A 19,025-nucleotide genomic window follows, 5' to 3' on the forward strand; every position below is an offset into this window, starting at 1 on the left:
TAGCCGGCGGCGGAGGGTGCTGTACTGCGCTGTGTGGGGTCCGGGGGTGTTGGTACCGCTGCTGCCAGCTGTGCCACGGGTGAGACGGGGGGGGGGCGAGGTGCTGCGGGTGGGAACGGGGGTGGTGGTGTCTCCCCCCCCAAGCCTTCACCTCCTCTCCCCCCCCCCTTCACATCTCTCTCTCCCCCCCTTCACATCTCTCTCCCCCCCTTCACATCTCTCCCCCCCTTCACATCTATCTCCCCTCCTTCACATCTCTCTCCCCCCCTTCACATCTCTCTCCCCCCCTTCACATCTCTCCCCCCCTTCACATCTCTCTCCCCCCCCTTCACATCTCTCTCCCCCCCTTCACATCTCTCCCCCCCTTCACATCTCTCTCTCCCCCCTTCACATCTCTCCCCCCTTCACATCTCTCCCCCCCACCTTCACCTCCTCTCTCCCTCCCACCTCCATCTCCCCCATCACCTCCTCTCTCCTCCATCTTCACCTCCTCTCTCCTCCCTCCTCCATATAGATATATAGGGTCATTGTACTTCGCAACTCAACCCACGGCACCCAACCCCCCCACGCACGGCTCACCGGCTGACCTGCGGCCCCCCTCACTCAAATAACTCAACTCTGCTAAGCAACACTCTCAACTCTGCTATGCAACGCACACAACTCTGCTATGCAACGCACACAACTCTGCTATGCAACGCACACAACTCTGCCATGCAACGCACACAACTCTGCTATGCAACGCACACAACTCTGCTATGCAACGCACACAACACTGCTATGCAACGCACACAACTCTGCTATGCAACGCACACAACTCTGCTATGCAACGCACACAACACTGCTATGCAACGCACTCAACACTGCTATGCTACGCACTCAACTCTGCTATGCTACGTTCTCAACTCTGCTATGCTACGTTCTCAACTCTGTTATATCTTGTGGATATCAGCTCTGCTACATCATGGACCAATCAGACGTAAGCATTGCATGATGGGAGATGTAGTTTTCTGGCTGGAGCCATGTTGGATATAGTTCGGCTTTCTAAAAAACTTGTAACTCAGGAACGGAAGCAGCTAGAAAGACGGGAGACGGCTCAAAATTGTCAGGGGGACTTGGTGAGTAAGACAAGCTAGGTTTGGGAGCATTTTATTTTTTTAGCTCTTGGGGGGAATACCCCTTTAACAGAGGTTAACACAGGTCTCCTGTAAGCCTATGGCTATGTTCCCACAATGTTTTTCCTCTCCGCTTTTGAAAAAATGACGTCTGTTAATTTGAGTTTAAAATGATGTCCATCATTTCGCTGTTTGGCCGCCCATCAGTGCAATGATGGCTGTTAGTACATTATTTTAGTTTAGGTGGACTAATTGCCTTTTGTCTTTAATTGAAAAGTCCATTGAATTTAATAGTAAAAATGGTTATAGGACGGTGAAAAAAGAAAAACTGTGTCAGTTATTCAGGAGCCAAACCTGGTCCTCTAGTTCTAGTTCATGATAGAACCCCTGAGTTACAAACATATGCTTGTAGCATACACAATACTCACTCCACAAATCTTTGCCACTGGCATATTACTTGTGCCACAGTAATCTCCGTTGTGTCCAGTGATTGCCTTTTTAATTTTACTATCCCAGTTTGCCCTCTTATTTTTTTAAATTTAAACCCCCTTGGTTTGTCCATCCTGATCCTGATTTGTTTCTGATTTGAATGTGGCTTCTTACCATTACTAAATGTTGACTATAGGTCACAAGGTACAAAGGGTTTTGGACTTCCTTCTGGTAACTCCCAAACAGGAAGAAGACACCTAAGTCATCTTAATAATTATTACTTATTAATCGCATTCATCTGCTTTATTAGCAATGGAAAGTCAAGAATGCAGTGAATTATGCTTGGCTCTGACCCCCTGGCTGGGTCCTTCCCGGAGGGATATCTGGCTAGTACTGTGTTTCGAAACTCTTAATTGAAGCTCCGTGGGCTCTTTTTTTGGCATATTCATGTTTTCCAGGGATTTCACTACTGTTTTTCCCTTGTCATTACATTGACTTATCGGGCCCCTAATATGGTGGTTTTGGTGGTTTCCCTACAGGAGCCACCCCTCGGCTGGGTCCTTCCCGGAGGGATATCTGGCTGGTCCTGTGTTTCAAGACTCTTAAATGAGGCTTCACTGGCTTTTTTCTTTTTGCATATTCATGTTTCCCAGGGAGCAATGCACCTAGGATTTCACTGCATTGAGCTCTTTAACCAGCAGCCAGCAGTGTTATCTTTGGCTGGTCTCCCTGAAATCAATGATCTGTTTCTCCTAAGGCTCTGAAATTGACAGCTAAAAATAAACAGTAAATTGTACTTTTAAAACGACCCTGTACCCACAATCTGTCCCCCCCCCCCCAAACCACTTGTACCGTCAGATAGCTGTTTACAATCCAAGATCTGTCCTGCAGTCCGTTCGGCAGGTGATACAGTTATTGTCCTAAATAAACAATTTTTAAACTTGTAGCCCTGTGCCAAATGGCCGTGGCCTAGAGTATCTGTGCCCTAACTTTGCACCATCCCTCCTCCCCACCCTCTTCATCATTAGGAATGCCCCTAGAACATTTTCTCCTGTCTGAACATTGCACAGGTGCCTTAACGATCCAGCCCATGTGCCGTGCTGACACAGGTGGGGAATAGGAGACAATCTGCCTGGAGCATTCCTAATGATGAGGAGGGCGGGGAGGAAGGACAGTGAGGTTGTGCCAGCCTAATGCATACACAATCTAGGCCACGGCCGTTTGACACAAGGCTGCCAGTTTAAAAGTTGCTTTTTAGGACAATAACTACATCACCTGCTGAACGGACCCCAGGACAGATCTTGGATTAAAAGCAGCTATCTGCAGGTACAAGCGGTTTGGGGGGGTCAGATTGTGGGTACAGAGTCGCTTTAATACTTACAAGGAAATATATCTGTAAAGCATTCTTTATCTGTAGTGACATCAGAAGCTGAAACTGAAGAAACTAAAAAATGTGAGTAAAGTCAGGAAAAGCAACATACCTTAAGAAAATTAAGGCTGTGGGCTCATTTGGATGAAACATATAAAACAGTACATAAATACAATGCAGCAACCCACACATGGGGTATACTATAACATTAGGTGATAGAGACGTGCCCATAACAGTTTACAGTTTCTCAGTGCTAATGGTTAGTTACAAGAACAAGGGGAAGGTAAACACAGATAACCTTGTCAGGTAGTATTGGAACAGGTTATATAACTTTGACATAAGAGAAAAGGACTGAAAGTGCAGCAGATGTTTGCATTGCCTCAGTACAATAATCCTAGAAAATGCCTCTTTGGATTGGCTGAGAGAGTAATGGTTATTCATACACCATACAGTGTGGCATACAGTGGTGTCTCTTGTTGGCACCATGCATCTGCACTATGTAGAATAGGGTCCCTGTGTACATGGTTTTAGTTTTTTTTATGTATAGTAATGTTAAACACATTTACAGTTCTTTTTACGTGAAAAAAAAAAACTGCTCTGTTCTCAACCAGCCTTCCAAAATAGATTGTGGTACCCATTTTAAGGCCTGTTTCCATCAGAATAATCCATGTTTATTTGCTGAACCTTCATAGAGCTCATTCAAACATGCGACCAGGCCAAAGAAATTATCACCAGATTGTGTCAAGAGACAAATTTTAATAACCTGCATGGGTTTTATCACAATTACTCTTTATTTTCCATATCAAACCAAATATAAAAACAAAAGAAAGGAATACACAACATTAAGACCCCACCACAAAGAGAAATAGTCAAACTCTATTTAGAAGTATCTTATTAAAGGGGTTGTTCACCAATTTTTTTCTTTCAAATCAACTGGTGTCATAAAGTGTCAGAGATCTGTAATTCACTTCTATTAAAAAATCTTAAGTCTTCCAGTACTTATCAGCTGTTGTGTGTCCTGTAGGAAGTGGTGTTTTCTTTCCTGTCTGACACAGTGCTCTCTGTTGCCTCCTCTGTCCATGTCAGGAACTGTCCAGAGCAGCAGCAAATCCCCATAGAAAACCTCTCCTGCTCTCCAGACTGGAAATAATACAACTTCCTGTTGGGCATACAGCAGCTGATAAGTACTGGAAGGCTTGAGATTTTTTAATAGAAGTAAATTACAAATCTCTGGCACTTTATGGCAGCAGTTGATTTGAAAGAAAAAGTTTTTTGGTGTACAACCCCTTTAACTCTCCAAAAGATAAAACCTTTATACAGTATAGTGAATAAATGCACATTATACAATAACTGTTATTAAACCAAGGTGGTTTTAGTGCTCTCACCGCTTTTATTGGGCCCTTGAGAGTCCCCTTCATGGTGCACAGCTATTTCTTATTCACTATGCTTCAGGAGGTTAGACCAGGGCTGAGCTATTTGGTACACTTGTAGGTTCTTCCTTTCTCTATAACCAATCAGAATGCATCACATACTCTCTGCAATACCATGACATAAGGTTGGTAAATGTTTACTGAACAGGTTTGAACTCTGCGGTGCTGGTGAGGTATACAGTACATATTAGAAATCTGTCAATCAAGGCAGGTTGGACCGAAAAAGATGTTGGGGACCACCCCTAAGACTCTATGTACTATATGTTTGCTGTCTATTTATTTATTATGTCATAACAGCTACACTTTAAAACATGAGATCAGAAGAATTCAATATATTTGTCTTTTCGGATTAAACTATTATTTCTCAAACTAAAGTGTTTCATGTTCAACAAGAATATAATAGGAAGAACAGAACCATCCAGCCATCTCCTAAATAAATAATAAAGCTCGTGTTCAGTTACCTTAGTGTTTCATAAAATATGTAAAAGTACCACAGCCTGGATCTGCTCTGAATGGGCTGCTACTCCACTCACCAAGAAGCAATGAGGTATCAAAATAACTCAAGAGAAGGAATTTTAATGAATAGATTGCAGAGGCTATAAATATAGCCTGGCAGATAATACTGGTTTACTGCCCAGTGTGTTGTATTAATACTTTCACAGCACTTAAAAAAATAGCTGCAGTCTCATGCATGCCTCCGGCTGCTAGTCACCTTGACTTTACTTACACAGTAAATATAGTAGATACAAGCTTACTAGACATGTCTTTTTCATTCACTTGCTGCACATTATGTCTGACACCAAACTTTCATAGCCTCCTGTCTTCTATATACTGTATACTGTAGGCCCTACATGTAACTGAGCAATGTAGAGGCTGATTGGTTCTTGTAATAGACAACAGGTGTGTACACGCTGTGCCCCCCCCAACTGGTGGGGGAGCTACCGGATTGCTACTTTTAATGGCCTGTTCACACTACACTACGGGAACCTCCATCCACGAACTCCACGCCGAATCCCTCTTGCTATGCCTTTAAGTTCTTTGGCTCTCCGCTCAAAGGATTGACATTTCTTGGGATCTCCGCGCTGAATCCATAGTGTGAACGGGCCAGTCAGGCAGAGACAAATAAAATCAGCTGTGAAAATGCAGGAGTATAGATAGCTAATGAGTTTTGCAGCGGAAATCCTCTGTGAAGGCTAATGGTGCGTTTACACGGAGAGATTTATCTGACAGATTTTTGAAGCCAAAACCAGGAACTGACTATAAACAGGGAACAGATCATAAAGGAAAGATTGAGATTTCTTCTCTTCTCAAGTCCATTCCTGGCTTTGGCTTCCAAAATCTGTCAGATAAAACTGTCTGTGTAAATGCACCATAAGTCTAAGGTTTAGGTCTCCAGTGTCTCACCTGGGGCACTTCGCACTAGGCACACTTTATGGGCCTCCTGCATTTAATTTACTTTGCAGTTCCACACCGGCAGAATTTGGTCTTCATGACTGGGCCTGCCTATATATAGATCTGTTTACTTGTAGCCTGAAGAAAGGCTTATAAAACCCAAAACATTGTATGAAAAATTGATTGTATTGATTGTCAGTTTTGCACATGGATAATAAGGCTTATTAGCAAAGCATTCTCCAACTCTTGGTGTTCTGTCTGGTCTACTATAAATTGGTTAGTTCAAGTGGTTCTGAGGTAAACTACTCCTGACTGGCACTCTTCTAATAACAATGGATGTAGTGCTGCCTGTCCTCGTGATACATGGTCCTAATGCTGTGTTTGGGTTGATTCAAGTTGTGTTTGAAGTGTACATTTACCAAATTAGCATTAGCGTGGATTTACACTGCATTTGCTGTGTCTGTATACCTATGCAGTAAAAGCTAACTGTATAAATAGGTCCCCTTTCAACCTGAGGAGGCCTACCCAAACAAATCCAAAATAACTACAGTTGCAGGTTTTTTGCAGTCTAAGGTTTATGTCAGGAACTCCTTAAAGCAGTAGGAATACAGTGGTACTTTGGTTTAAGAGTAACTTGGTTTAAGAGCATTTTGGTTTAAGAGCTCACAGTTTTTCAAAATTGTGACTTGGTGTAAGAGAATTGCTTTGGTGTAAGAGCTCCCTGTACTGGGTGGGAGGGGGAGTGGAGGAGGGGCATGGTCTGCATAGCGGGGTCTACAGCCCTGTACTCTGACCCAGGAAGTCTCCCTCACCTTCCAAATCATAGCAGATCCATTTCAGGCTGGGGCTTGCACCAGGGGACAGGACTGTGGAGGTAATCTCTTCATAGCTGTAACCCCTCTCTCCCCGGACAGAGAGTACTGCATTTATGTACCCACATCTGTCCTGCTTATTCCTCCCTGCTCCCTGCAGTCTCTGTCCGCCCTTGTGTTTCCCATCCTCTCCATTACTGTACAGTAACTTATAATATCACATGTTCTGCTGTTTCTGAATGTTTGTTTCATCTGTTCTACATGTTATTTAGAATAATAAATCATTATTTTTGGGGTGTGGAACCAATTGTCTGCATTTCTATGATTTCTTATGGGAAAATTTGCTTTGGTTTAAGAGTGGATTTGAATTACAAGCACGGTCCCGGTACGAATTATGCTCATAATTCAAGGCACCACTGTACTTTTTTTATACCTTCAGATGTACTGCAATCACATTTTTGTTTTATTGTAGACTTTTTTTTCAATAAGGTACAAACAGCAAGTAAAGCCATAGATCATCAGTTTTAATTCCTAAAGTGACAACAATTTAGGCTGTAGTCCCTTTTCTAAGATTTAGGTTTGGTTTATGGTGTGTTTACACAGAGAGATTTATCTGACAGATCTTTGAAGCCAAAGCTAGGAACAGGCTATAAACGGGTCATAAAGGAAAGACTGAGATTTCTCCTCTTTTCAAATCCATTCCTGGCTTTGGGTTAAAAAAGTCTGACAGATAAATCTCTCTGTGTAAACGCACCAATACTCAGTAACATTTGGAAGTGATACTTGATTGATTTTTAACTATTGGATGACAGCTGCAGTCCACAGCATTGCATACCACACAATGTATTGCTTTGCCCTGCACCTGTAGCTCAATAGTTAAAATCAATCAAGTAGTGGTGCAAAAAGTTACAGGGTAGCAGTAACCTTACAGACGTATACTACAATGTAACAGAAAACTGGCACTATATATATTGTTAGTAACTACATATTTCCAAAATTAAAAAACTTTTATTGAGCCATGTCACTATGAGTGAAATAATAATGTGGCTTAGCTGATGCTCTGACTTGATGCAGTGGCCCAGAAATCACAGGCCTGTAAACAGCCTGAAAGGGACAAAGGGACAAATACAACCCTGCCCAATAGTGCCTATTTTGCAAAAGGGGCTTAAATGGAAACCATAGAAGAATCTGTAATATAGTATATTGAAAAGCGTATTATTCATATGCTTTAGCATTGCCAGTGTGTGGGGAAGCAGAAAAATATGGAGATCAATATAAAAAACACTACTAACTGTAAAATTCTTTGCAATGTCCAGTTCATAATAATAATGAAAAACAAAAATAGACGTGTCTATGATTTTTCTTTAGGTCAGGGGTGCTACTTGTGCAAGATTTTATTATTGTAGTTCATATTGCAGTTGATAGTAACTACTGGTAATATGTTGTGTTAGCCTTCTAACCTATAGACATATATTACTTATAAATGTTATGTTCTATGACATTAATCAGCACAGAATTAACTAAAGAAGCCCAAACTGTGAATACAGTGCAAAGCCCATATGGTAGTGCAGCTGTAGTGCTGGCCCAGAAATCACAGTTCCAGTATATTGACGGCTGATAAATTCACCAATGAGAAAGTGGCAGAGGCATCCGTTCTCTATAGACAAGATGCTTAACACTTAACACTTTTATTACCAAAAGCCATAGACTGTGATAATCCCAGCTTCTTTAGTGGTGAGGGGATACTGGAAGTAAGCTGCAAGTCCTGCTGGCACATGTAAGGGATCATCATGACAGACTAGGATGAATTGGAGCAGTGTTGGGTTCCACAAGCTTTTTTTCACGGATGCCACTGCTGGTTAAGTTACATTGTCTGGAAGAATAGCTCCAGCGCTGTCTCCATTAGCAGCCTGCAAACACTCCAAGAATGTGGTATCCTCAATAATAATTTGTAGCTCTTTTGCTTGGCTGAGGTTGAAATCAAAGAAACTTTATCAGAACAGAACAGGAATGATTGGACTCGCTCTAGTTTTAGACAGCTTAAAATATGTGAACTGCTTATTAATGAGCTTCAAGCTGCATGCCAGGCATTTCACTCCATAGCAGAATGCGGCATGGCTGGGGCTCGCCATATGTGTATACTTAGATTTTATGTGTCTGAAAGGAAAAAGATGGAATAAAAATGGAAATGTCGGCTGGAACCAGTTCATGTTGAGTCTGGGGTTAATATTGGGCAATACAGGCTTTACCATTCAATAAGCCACTTATTATTTTTACCATCCAGCATAGGTAGTCTATATGATGTGCAGTATACTACCACAACACATTAGCACATTTAGGGTACAAACCCACTTGACGTATTTGCTGCATGAATCAGTCTTAAAAATAAGCAGGCAAAACGCAGGTTGGCTTTATACAATTGTTCTGCGTTAAAATACGCAATTGCGTATTTTTGAAGCATGAAGCTTGTTGTTAGCAAAGCATCAGTTAACAACCTGTGCGAAAAACGCATGTAGCTTCATGCTTCAAAAATACGCAATTGCGTATTTTAACACAGAACAATTGTATAAAGCCAACCTGCGTTTTGCTTGCTCATTTTTAAGACTGATTCACGCAGCAAATACGTCAAGTGTTTGTACCCTAACACCCCTAACACTTAGCAAATAAGTCAAGGTTTGTACCCTAACACTTATTGCATCTCTGCCAGTCTCTGATTTCCAGAAGAGTCTACATCTCCCTTGAATACTTATCTCAGTGTTTTCTTTTACTGCAAATATCTTTTTTATTCTATTTAAAACTAGTTATAGGCAGCAGATGGCAGGAAATGTGTCTTTGCTTTTTATGCTGCAATGTGTAACAGGTAAAGAGGTTTGGCAGAGGACTATGCCAGTGCCATAAAAGTCACAGAGAGACAGTTAAACACTTAAATCTGTGGCGGTAATTGTCGATTCATGACACAGTGAAAGGAACACATACGCTAAATGTAACCGCCTGCTGTAGTGAATTCAAGGAAATGTAGAGACAAATTCAGAAATCACAAATTCACGATCTTTGTATTAATATATGACTGATTGCAAGAATAAGATGTATAGTGCTATGTATGTAAATGGTATATAATATACTTTTATCCTACTAGCCACTTATGAACACTATTTTTTTTGTCTTTTATATCTAACTTCTTAGCTATTTATTTAAATAATATACTATAATGTTGAGCAATGCACTCTTTTTCCTGTTATAGTGTCCCAGGTCCACTCAATAGATATCAATTTGGGTGTTTTACAATGGGTATCAGGCCCCAATGAATCACATATTTATCACTGGGTTCACACTACGTTTTTTTTTATATTCTTTTATTTCATCCGTTTTTACTAAAAACGGATGAAAAAAGGATGGAAAATGGATGTATTTTTGTGTGCATCTGTTTTGTTTCATTTTTCCATTGACTTCCATTGAACAGATCAAAACGCATCCGTTTTTTTTAACATACACAAAAATGTGTGTTGTGTATGTTAAAAAAAAATGGATGCCTTTTGATGTTTTTTTAAAACGTCTATGGAAGTCTATGGAAAAATGGATCAAAAGGTATGCACACAAATGCATCCATTTTTCCATCTGTTTTTTCATCCGTTTTTTGTGAAAATGGATGAAAAAAATGTTGTGTGAACCCAGCCTAATTTGGGGATAGATGATAAGTTGACATCTTGGAAAAAAACCTTTAAGCCCTAAAGTCTGAGCCAGACACTTGTCACCTTTGACTGCATATTATATATTGGAGAGGTTGCACTTACAACAGTGCTGGTACCATGTAAGATGACAGCCAAGGTGCACTGGAATAATACCAACTGCCTGCTGCTGCCACTAGAGAAAGCTTAGATAACTACTGCATATTTCTATTGGGTTCAACGTATTAGAGTAATGTGACTGGCCTGGTAACTTGTAGTGACTGCCATATTAGAGCTATACATGGTATGTATTAAAGTTATTAAAATTGTTATTTTTATATTTGTAGGCAAACTGAAGTCTGTTTCTTTTAACCACGAGAAATCAAGATGAACACAGGTATGACTCTTCCAGTGTCTTTATTCCCTCAAGACATGTTTTCATGTATACTACATATTGAAAAAACCTTAGGTTACCCCGAAGTATAGTATTTTGAAGTACTAAACCTTAGTCAGGCAATAGTTGGCTCTTTAGCTTTAACCCTTAGTTCAGTAATCTTTGGAAATGGATAAAACAAAGTTCAGCCTTTTAATCTGGCTCAGCCTCTTCTTTACACTTGACAGCCTAAAATTCACATTCCACCAGCACTTACCCTTTCAGCATATACTTCCTATTTTATGGAAGGGGGTATTAAAATGACATTGTCACACTGACCTCCGGATTCCTTTTAAAAGGAAGTATAAATTAGTTTTGACCCTTTGAAGGTAATGTATTAAGGTGTTTGTATCAGGTTTTTCTTTTCTCCAATTTTTGGTCTTCACTTCTAGGCTATGTTCACACAATGTTTTTTTCCTCACCGATTAAAATTACGCCGGTCATTTTGGGGTTAAAATAACATCTGTCATTTCACTGTTGGACCACCCGTCAGTGCAATGATGGCTATTGGTACATTATTCTAGTTTAGGGTGCATTTACACAGAGTGATTTATCTGACAGATGTTTTAAGCCAAAGCCAGAAACAGACTATAAACAGAGAACAGATCATAAAGGAAAGATTTCTCCTCTGTTTAAAGCCATTTCTAGCTTTGGCTTCAAAAACTCTCAGATAAACACACGATTAGGTGGACTAATTGGCCTTTGGATTTCCACCTATTTTTCTCAGTGTGCACGCTCCCTAAGGCCACGTTCACATTCTGTAAGACAGCAGCGGTTCTGTGACACGGCTGTGTCACAGAATGGCTGCTGTCTGTGAAGTTCACCCAGTACGGGCCGGATAAACATAACTTCTTCGGAATTGGAATGTGGGCACATTCAGGTGTGCCTGCTTTTCATTTAACAATAGGAGACAATGTAAAATAAGACGGGAGTTGTACTTAACATTGTCTGCACAGTCAATTTCGTGCAGCCACTATTCAATTGATTGCGACAGCTCAAAATTGACCTGTCAGTTTTTTTGTTTGGCCGCATGGAATCTAGAATGTATACATTGTGTATACACTCCAACGAGGATTCCATAGTAATTAAAGCGATTAGCAGCTGTCATTAAATAAAGGCCATTGTTGCAAATCTGCAATAACGGCCGTTGTTTAATAAAAATATACATTGTGTGAACATGGCCTTAAACTGTTATTTCTACAATCTATAGGCAGCTATGAAATCCTAATGGCAAAAAAGTAAAAAAAAAATCACAACAATTTGTAAAATTTTTCACATTTGGGGGAGAATTGCAGTGACAGTTTGCCGAAAAAAACACCATGCCTGACTCCAACCTTATGAGCTTAAAGGATTTCTTAGGGTGGAGCTTCACTTTGAAACAACATTTTTATGTTGTGGTAACCCCTTCCTGTCAGCAGTCTGTATGGCATAGCATAGATCAGTACATACAATCTAATGATTGCATTTTTTACAGTGAAACCAAGTGTAAAAAAAAAAAGTGAAATAAAAAAGTTTTAAAAGTAATAAAAACACCTTCTAAACCCCTAAACCTCCTAGTAAAAGTTTAATATACCCCCTTGCCCATTATAAAAATAAAAATATTTAAAAAATTAAAATAAACATATTACCGCAGCGTGCTGACTTGTCCGATCTATTAAAATATAACATTGTTCCTGAATGGTGAACGGCGTAAACGGAAAAAAAAAACACCAGGATTAATGATTTTATTAAAATATATATCAGAAAAAAAATGTATAAAACGCGATCAAAATGTTTCTGTTACACCAATTTGATAATAAAAACTAGAGATCATGGCACAAAACATGACACCCCGAACAGCCCTGTACATGGAAAAATAAAAGCACTGTGGCTCTTAGAAGGTGAGGAGGAGCATTACATTAATTTGACTCGGACATCTGGGCATCAAAGGGCTCTGTCTTCAAGGGGTTAATTGATAATAACTGCAAGATACAGAAAGTTCTTCATCTAAAGAGCCACACATTGCCTGTTCTCTGAGGAAAGGATTTCATATTAACCAATCCTGTTTTTGTTTTGTTTTTTTATATTAACTTCTTACACATGGGAAGCACAATTCCATTTATTCTACATCTAAAAGAGCATTTTATCTGTTAGAGAATAATCGGCAACCGTGTAATTTATGATGAAAGGTGCAATAAAGTGTCATTTAGGAGCTTGTCACCTCTTAGGCTGCAATGTGACGGATTTGTTGTTTAGAAGGAGGTACTTGGCATTTAGCTGCAGTAGTGTGAGCTTTATCATTGTTATGCTGTCTGTTATAATGTGCAAAATAAATCTTTACTACTTATGCAGCTTACAAAACGTCAATTTTACACCCATATTCTTATTACTTCTTGTTACCTTTGTCAGGCATGCAAGGAATCATTAAATATGCCTAAAAAAATGTGCTGACTTCCGAGTCTTTAACCATGCCTGTAAAAACCCTATACAAGGGAAGAGCTATAGGTGACCACCCAGGATTGCTTGGATAACCAGTGGTATTAATAATCGTTTACTGTTTTTACTTTCAATTGCAACAAACTAGTTTTACTGGTCACTGTTGTTTTAAACAACTTCCCACCATGTCATAGCCTATGCGATTCCTAATGTATCTTTAAATCACTGTATTTACCAAAAATAACTCTTTTTCCAGAAAAAAAACAGCTCAAAATTATTGGCCTCTAGGTGTCTCATTTCTGCTGCCTATTGTCCAGTAATTCTGCCTCTAGTAATAACAAGATCAGGGAAAATCAAAGGAAGTAGGTGCACTGTGTACCATACAGGAAATAATCTGAGAAAGTCTTGGCTGTGTAACTGCAAGCTGAGCCAGTCTGCCTATTGATGATTATTCAATAGGCTGTTCCTCAGAGGTAAATCATGGCTTCTCTCTTATCATCCACACACACACACACTGTTAGGATTGGTCGCTAAGAAAGACAAGATGGCGGACACAGACAGTGGACCCTAAGCTCAACCCCGGCCACTGTCCCTACCTACTTTCCACAATTTGCCCTAAGATGGCGACGAGCAACTGGGCGGCGATCCCTGGCCTGGATAGGTGGAACACAAAACAAGACAAGACAAACAACACAATAAGGAAGAGTCGACAGTCCGGGTCACAATAATCAGGCAGCAAAAGTACAAAATCACAATCCTATAAGCAGAGTCAAAAAACAAGCATTATGGTCAGGGGCAGGCGGCTAGCAAGGATGGTGAGAACACAAGGCAGAAGGGTCAGCGTAAAGACAGAATATAGAAATACAGAAACGCAGGCAGAGACAAGCTCAATATCCGGCACTAGAATGAGCCTCAGCCAAATACTTATAGGGAACCAGGAGACAGTTCCAGCCCCCTATTGGACAAGGCTCCTGGTTCCAAACAGAATCACCTGCGGATCAGAACTGGCAGCAGTGTAACTCCGTAATAGCCAGAGCACACAGCAGACGGGTGGGGCTGAACATGATGCAAGAAATAGGCCAGTGTTCAGACAGGGTTCAGGTACTGCACAAGACATACAAAAACACTGAATATCAGCGCCATCTCAGCCACGCAGCACGAGCTGAGGGGCGCACGGAGTTCATCCCAGGCACATTCATGACACACACACTTTTAGCCATGTACCACTGAACTGTGTAAATCATCAGCTCAGTACAGTGTTAGCCTTTTAGGTCGAGTGCACTTTTCTCCAACACTGTGTCATGGTATAGCAGAGAGAAGCATGTGCTGTGCAGTGATTGGGCAGATAAATTCTGTCAAATTAACTGGTCCTTGCAAGTGCCAGAGATTTGCAATTTACTTCACTTAAAAAATCTCAAGTCTTCCAGTACTTATAAGCTGCTGTATGTCCTGCAGAAAGTGGTGTATTCTTTCCAGTCTGACACTGTGCTCTCTGCTGCCACCTCTGTCTGTCACAGGAACTGTCTAGAGCAATAGCAAATGCCCAAAGAAAACCTCTCTTGCTCTCCAGACTGGAAAGAATACATCACTTCCTGCAGGGCATACAGCAGCTGATCAGTGCTCGAAGACTTAAGATTTTTTAATAGAAGTAAATTACAAATCTCTGGCACTTTCTGGCACCACGTGATTTAAATAATTGTGTGACCTAACCCTTTAAGCCATGTCATGCCTGTCCCGATTATCCAGTGTAAGTTCAATAGGAATCTTAACAAAAAAATAAATACCCAAAGGCATAATTTTGGTTTTCATTCCACGTATCTATTCCCAACAACTTCCCGACTATCCCCAAAAGAAATAAAACTTGCACAGAAAGGACTTGTTTGTACTACCCATTGGTTTTGGTGTGGTGACCACTATGTTTATTTTATAACATTCAGCACTGAAAGGTAAGAAAATGATAACTGCAAATCTGCTTGGGCAAACTGACTACTACTTGGGCTCAGTAAGCTACAGCTGCTATAACAAGTTTAATATTTTATGGCTTGTGTGGTCTGCTAATACTATGTACAAGTACAGCGGTAGTACTGTACATGCCTCTGTGTATATCTGTCCAGCCGTCTTCTTGTGTAATTGCACTAAAATGCCATCTGTTCACATATCGGTGCTAAACATTGCATGTGCTTGCTGTGTCTGTGTATTGCTCGCATCTCTATCACTTTGTGTGCTTCCAGATAGCGGTGGATATGCTCGCAAACGTGCTGCAATGTCTGTCACACTAACAGCTGTGAAGAGAGTACAAAGTTCTCCAAATCTGTTGGCTTCAGGTATAGCAACTAACCAAACAAACAAGCAGTGAAGATCTTACATTTTACTGCAGCCCTCACTTCTGACTGCTGCAGATGAACCGAATATACAAGTCAGTGTCACCTGGTTAGGCTTTCAGCTGATGTGTAGCACTGTGTAACATTACATACTGTATTGTTCAATACAGTAGACATAATAAAACAAAACTTTTTATTATGGAAAAATGTTCTTGTGAAGTGTCATGTCCATTACGCTATGTCCTAAAGATTGTAGAATAGTGCAGATGGGGTGGATTAATGGAAAATCTGCTATAGCCTGGAGAGCAAGACAAAAAAAGAAAAGACTTTTTTTGTCAAATGAATTGAACTGCAGATGGCAACTTCCCTTTAGCTAAGTCATCTGATCACCAAAGCAGGTCTCATTTCAATGGGGCTGTTGCAATGATACATTCCCTTTAAGTATTACCACTGGGAATCATGGAAGTGTTCTAGTAAATGTACCCTGTTAGCTTTGCAGAACAAACTTACACTGATCGCTAACCTTTGAAGTGAATGTCCATCTTTGAACACCATTTTTGCAATGTACATGTAGACTTTTTTCTAGAAAATCCCCCTATTACATGGGTAAATATGCAGGCAATTCTTTTTTATTTAGGTTAAAACTACACGTAAGTGATCAACCGCTTTCATTAGCTGATTGCTGGCCTATTGCATGGGGTGATATTGACCTATTTCAGTGTTTCTCAACTCTAGTCCTCAAGACCCACCAACAGGTCATGTTTTGCAGATATCTTATACAACGAACAGCTGTGGCAGTTACTGGTGCACTGACTATAATTATATCACCTCCGAAATCCTCAAAATATGACCTGTTGGTGGGTCTTGAGGACTGGAGTTGAGAAACACTGGCCTACTGTATTTGGTCAGTGATGTTATAAGCCCCTTAAAGCCCCCTTTTTTTTTACATTAACAGACCGGCGCCAGTGGTGCAGTCCTTTTTGAACTGCCACCCTCTTCCCGCACACGGCATTAGTCTATTCCCAAGCCCCGGCCGAGAGCGCTGGGGACAGGCCCAACGCCCCCCAGTGTGACGATCACCCCTCTCTTCTGTAATGTGGCCCCATTTATTCTAATGGGGGGGGTTCAAGACACATTTTTAAAAAAAATGAAAACCATGTTTTCTTTACACTTCACAATTACTTGCTACTTTGTGTTGGTCTATAACATACAATACAAATAAAATACATATAAACCAAGGTACCAGTGTATTTGTATATAAATTTTAAAACAGTGATTAAAGGTGGATGTTAGCTATAAGTAATAAGTATGTAAGGACTAAATGCCACTACAATCATGTACAGTATATAGTTCAGGCCGTAATGATCCATTTTGATACTTGCCCAGAATGCTTCTTTTCCCTAATAGATTCAAATCTAAACTAGTGAAACTTCATATAATCGAATCAGAACTTTCAGTAAAAGATGAATCACATGCTATCTTTATACGTTTGGATGCAATATTTCTCCACTTGAAAATGTCAAAAAAATGAGTCACTAAATGAAAATGTATTGCCGGAGAAATATATTGCTTTCAACCTTTCCAGAGTGGCAATAAGTTGCTCCTCTGAAAGCCTTATGTTTGCTGAATCTTGTCAACAAAAAAGTGTCAGTAACTCAATCCCACCATATTTAAAATGTAAGAATTCAGTAACAACATTATGCAATACTCTGCACCCACATTACACTTATGTGAAGCTAGCCTTATGAACATTGGATATAGTATTAGAATCAATGCTTGCAAGCCATAGGCACTCTATTTAATAACATATGGGGCCTCTACGGGGCACTGTGTTCTCCCCTAGTAGTCATGCCTTCAGAATATGGCATGTGCATGACTCTAATAGAAAACCTCTACATGCTGTCATATTCCATATATCAGAGCCCCAGGGAGGTACATTAGAGCCCCATCGTTGTCTATTGTACTTGTGGCATATTACAAATCCATATAACACAATAATCCACCAACATGCCTGCTCTTTTTACTTATAAAACACAGAGAGCAAAACCAGGTTAAAATCTATGTGGATGTATTTTTAAATATTATCAGATACAAAAGCAATATCCAACAATATAATATCCACTAAAATTGCTTATTCTCTCTTTAGGGCATGGGCAGTAATTGAAGTAATTTACATAGTTGCTTAACCTTTCTTTCTTATTTACAAAGGGTAAAATGGTGAGAATATACAGTGGTTTGCAATAAATTAGAATATCAACAAAGAGTTTTTTGTTTTTTGTAGTAATTCAATTCAAGTGACTCGTATATTCTATAGAGTCATTACATACACAGTGAACTTTTTCAAGCGTTTATTTCTGTTAAAGGGGTTATCCGGCGCTACAAAAACATGGCCACTTTTCCCTCTACTGTTGTCTCCAGTTTAGGTGCGGTTTGCAATTAAGCTCCATTTACTTCAATGGAACTGAGTTTCAAAACCCCACCCAAACTGGAGACAACAGTAGGGGGATTACAGCCAAGAAAAACCCAAAAGTCAGTATTTCACAAAATTAGAATATTATATAAAAACAACTTAAAAATATTTTTAACACAGAAATGTCGACCAAATGAAAAGTCTGTACAGTAAATGCCCTCAATACTTGGTCGGGGCACCTTTTGCATGAATGACGGCATCAATGTGGCGTGCCATGGAGGTGATCAGCTGATGGCACTGCAGAGGTGTTATTGAAGCCCAGGTTGCTATAATAGCGGTCTTCAGCTCGTCTGCATTGTTGGTTCTGTGTCTTTCATTTTCCTCTTGACAATACCCTATAAATTCTCTATGGGGTTAAGGTCTGGCGAGTTTGCCAGCCAATAAAGCACAGTGATGCTGTGGTTAGTAAACCAGGTATTGGTACTTTTGGCAGTGTGGACAGGTGCCAAGTCCTGCTGGAAGATGAAAATTACTTCTCCAAAAATCTTTTCAGCAGAGGGAAGCATGAAGTGCTCTAAAATTTCCTGGTAGATGGCAGCGTTGACTTTGGTGTTGATGAAACACAGTGAACCTACACCAGCAGATGACATGGCTCCCCAAACCATCACTGATTGTGGAAACTTCACACTAGACCTCAAGCAGCTTGGATTGTGTACAGCTTCTCCACTCTTCCTCCAGACTCTGGGACCTTGATTTCCAAATGAAATACAAAATGTACTTTCATCTAAAATCAGCACCTTGGACCACTAATCAACAGTCCAGTTCTTTTCCTTGGCCCAGATAAGACGCTTCTGGCGTTGTTTATTGGTGAGGAGTAGCTTAACACACGGAATGCAACACTTGTAGCCCATGTCCTGCAGACGTCTGTATGTGGTGACTTTTGAAGCACTGAATCCAGCAGCAGTCCACTCTTTGTGGATCTCTCCCAAATTTTTGAATGGCATTTTTGTTACAATGCTGGGACCTTTTATAACACTTAGGAAGCCACTGCAGGTGTTTTGGGTTAATTATTTTAATTTTCTGAAATACTTACTTTTGGGTTTTTCTTGCCTGTAATCCATAATCATCAACTTTAACAGAAATAAATGCTCGAAAAAGTTCACTATTTATGTACTGACTATAAAATATATGAGGTCTTTTTGAGTTGTATTACTGAAAGAAAAAATAACTTTTTGTT

At 40.2% G+C, this 19,025-nt stretch overlaps 1 protein-coding gene across 6 annotated transcripts in view; it reads left to right on the forward strand.

Moving 5' to 3' along the window:
- Nucleotides 1-19,025, forward strand: part of SORBS2 (sorbin and SH3 domain containing 2) — a 215,782-nt gene that overhangs the window by 94,511 nt on the left and 102,246 nt on the right. For all 6 annotated transcript variants that reach the window (XM_069977711.1, XM_069977715.1, XM_069977713.1 and 3 more), the window contains 2 exons: nucleotides 10,557-10,606; nucleotides 15,289-15,381. In XM_069977711.1, coding sequence (XP_069833812.1) covers nucleotides 10,597-10,606; nucleotides 15,289-15,381 — 103 coding nt within the window. In that variant the 5' untranslated portion in view covers nucleotides 10,557-10,596. The remainder of the gene's footprint in view (nucleotides 1-10,556; nucleotides 10,607-15,288; nucleotides 15,382-19,025) is intronic.

The sequence above is a fragment of the Dendropsophus ebraccatus genome, chromosome 7, assembly GCF_027789765.1.
Source record: "Dendropsophus ebraccatus isolate aDenEbr1 chromosome 7, aDenEbr1.pat, whole genome shotgun sequence".
NCBI classification, from domain to species: Eukaryota; Metazoa; Chordata; class Amphibia; order Anura; family Hylidae; genus Dendropsophus; species Dendropsophus ebraccatus.